At 32.6% G+C, this 2,521-nt stretch overlaps 2 protein-coding genes across 2 annotated transcripts in view; one reads left to right on the top strand and one right to left on the bottom strand.

Moving 5' to 3' along the window:
* LOC104719366 overlaps positions 1–1,284 on the top strand; it is a 4,607-nt gene extending 3,323 nt beyond the window's left edge. Inside the window, exons 4-6 of the mRNA XM_010437278.2 lie at positions 8–233; positions 643–692; positions 971–1,284. Of these exons, the coding sequence (XP_010435580.1) occupies positions 8–233; positions 643–692; positions 971–1,150 (456 nt within the window). The 3' untranslated portion in view covers positions 1,151–1,284. The remainder of the gene's footprint in view (positions 1–7; positions 234–642; positions 693–970) is intronic.
* Positions 2,149–2,521, bottom strand: part of LOC104720521 — a 6,784-nt gene continuing 6,411 nt past the window's right edge. The window contains exon 8 of the mRNA XM_010438412.1: positions 2,149–2,307. Coding sequence (XP_010436714.1) covers positions 2,149–2,307 — 159 coding nt within the window. The remainder of the gene's footprint in view (positions 2,308–2,521) is intronic.

The following is a 2,521-nucleotide window of genomic DNA, read 5'->3' as shown; positions in this document are numbered from 1 at the left end:
TCTGGAGGTTTTTTGTGAAGTTTCTGGTAAGGAATACAGATTCACGAACGGGACAAAGGCGAAATTTGCTGTCTCTGTGATCAACAGGAAACTTGGTTCGTTAAAACCTCGTGTAGTTTTCATCGAAGCAGCAAAGGAAGGTGAAGAGCCCATCAGTTTTGGGGATGATGCTTCTCTTGTTAGTTATGGACATGGCTGGAAGTTGAAGACAGTGATTGATTCTGATTTTCCTGGTAATTTAGTTCTTGTCTGTTTCAGCTTTTGGATTCAAGAAATTGGTTTCAATGTTCTAGTTTTGGTTAACTAAACTAAACTCATATGGGCTCAAATGCTTCTCATGCTGTTATATTCGAGTCTTGTTATATCAGAGCTCTAGTTTAGTGTTGGATTTGTAGATGCTTGTCACAGTGACGAATATGCACTTGATTGAATGTTATGCCAAAAATACACAGATTCTTAGGATTATTTGTTCTTGATTTTGGATGAAATAAACAGTGTTGATTCAAATGCTGAAGTTAGTAAAAATTTTGTTGGGTGTGTACATTTTGTGATGCATCGAAACCAATGCAATCTGGATTTGATTCCTTCAGACTGTAATCCGAACTTCATCACCTTTTTTTTTTTTTTTTTCTTTTGATGCAGGAACTGAGAGATACAATCTACCACAGCAGTTTCCTTCTTTGATATCTATGGTAATTAACTTGACTTTGTTAGTAACTTCATAGCAAGATTGTGTTACAAATACTTTATACTGGGAATAATATCCAATTTCAAAGCTTAAGTAGAGTGAAGATAGCTAGAATCATAACTGATAGTAAATTGACAATAAGCTTTCTCAGCTCGTTTTCTTGCTTGAGATCCTGTGTTAGTTTCATATCCCTCTGCTTCTGTTATGTAATTTCCCTGTAGCCATACATTGCAAATCAGATTGTGGAAACATGCTTCAGTGTTTTGCGGTTTGCTTTTGCAGGGTTCCACAGATTCAAAGTACACAAAGCATTCAAAACCAGAAATTGGAGAACAAAGTCTCAAATACATTGGAAGAATATTTTTTGCATTTGTTTTGATGTTTATTCTTGGTGGCCTCTTCACAGTGGCTCTTGAGAACCTTCCTAGATTGATATTACTCTTTAAAAGCTCGCCCATGTAAAAAATTGACGACACTGCCAAAAACACATGTGGGGATGTAACTCCTAAATCTGTATTTTTTTTTTTTCCTATGTATGCTAGTTTATTTATAAACGTATTTTGAGGTTACAAAAAATAATATTTGATTTCATCAAAGCAATTTGTTTTGTTTTAAACCTATGTTTGTTGATCATAAGATAAACGGTTCATACAAGCATAGTATAGAGTACAAATTTGTACAAAACTTTTAACAGATATAGAAAACAATTAGCATCCGGTTCATACAAGCATAGTGTAGAGTACAAATTTGTACAAAACTTTTAACAGATAGAGAAAACAATTAGCAATACTTAAATAATTAAAATAGTACAAAATTGTGGATAAATTTAGCATTAGAAAAAGTTGATAGTGTTTTTGGTATCACTTTTAGACTTTTTAGTATAGTTTTTGTGATCAGTTACAATTGTCGTATGAAATGTACCGTTTAAGAAACACTCATTATGGAAACGAATGAAATGATTCTTTTCTTTTATTTTGCAATATTATATCAAAAAAAAAACATAATGAAATACATGTTAGAGATCATTTTGGCATTCCTTACAAGTTTATTATATGAACTTTTAGCTATGGAAACAAATTCTTTGGTTAAGCTCATCACGCTACCAATACGTCGTAGTTCCTTTCTTCCTTCTCAAATCAACTCTTTTGCTTAGCACGGTCGAGGAGATAAAAGACTTTTGGTAGCTAACTCTAAAGCTTTCAATAAAATATAAGTTAGTCTAACTCTAACCAAATAGAACTTGATTGAATGCAAGTGTTTTGACAAAAAAAAAATCGGATCTAAATAGTTTTTCTATTTTTTTTTCCTAATAGTTTTTTCCGAATCACAACAACACACTAGTTCAGGTTCACACACATATCTATGACATGACCCATCCACCAATTTAAGACCCACATAAATATCATGTTTTGGATAGTCCACACCCACATAATTATTGAACAAATACAAAATCTAAACAATCAGGTAATTGCGAACTCTTCATGCGGATTCTCTATAACTTTTTGCTTATTGTGGTTTGTAGTAATGATGTCGATCGGTGTGTCGTTTTCCGAATTCAACAAACCCACTAGAATATTTAATGTACTGCAAATGAGACTGACTGACTTGAATATATCTGTCTACATATTCATGAACATCACATTACTTCATATCGTGATTTGCTTGTTTATTTAATCTACGAAAATAAAAATTACATCTGAAAAGAAAAAGAAGAGGGCGAAACGAAGAAAGACAAAAACTGCCGACAACCAAATAAAAAAGTAAACTGGAAATGAAAGATTTCTTAAATGAAAAATAGAAAAAGCCTCTATATGATGAGCTAGTGACTCGAGG

Source organism: Camelina sativa, chromosome 10, assembly GCF_000633955.1.
Source record: "Camelina sativa cultivar DH55 chromosome 10, Cs, whole genome shotgun sequence".
NCBI lineage: Eukaryota > Viridiplantae > Streptophyta > Magnoliopsida > Brassicales > Brassicaceae > Camelina > Camelina sativa.
The sequence above is the reverse complement of the archived record's forward strand: the minus strand, read 5'-3'. Positions and strand labels throughout refer to the sequence as shown.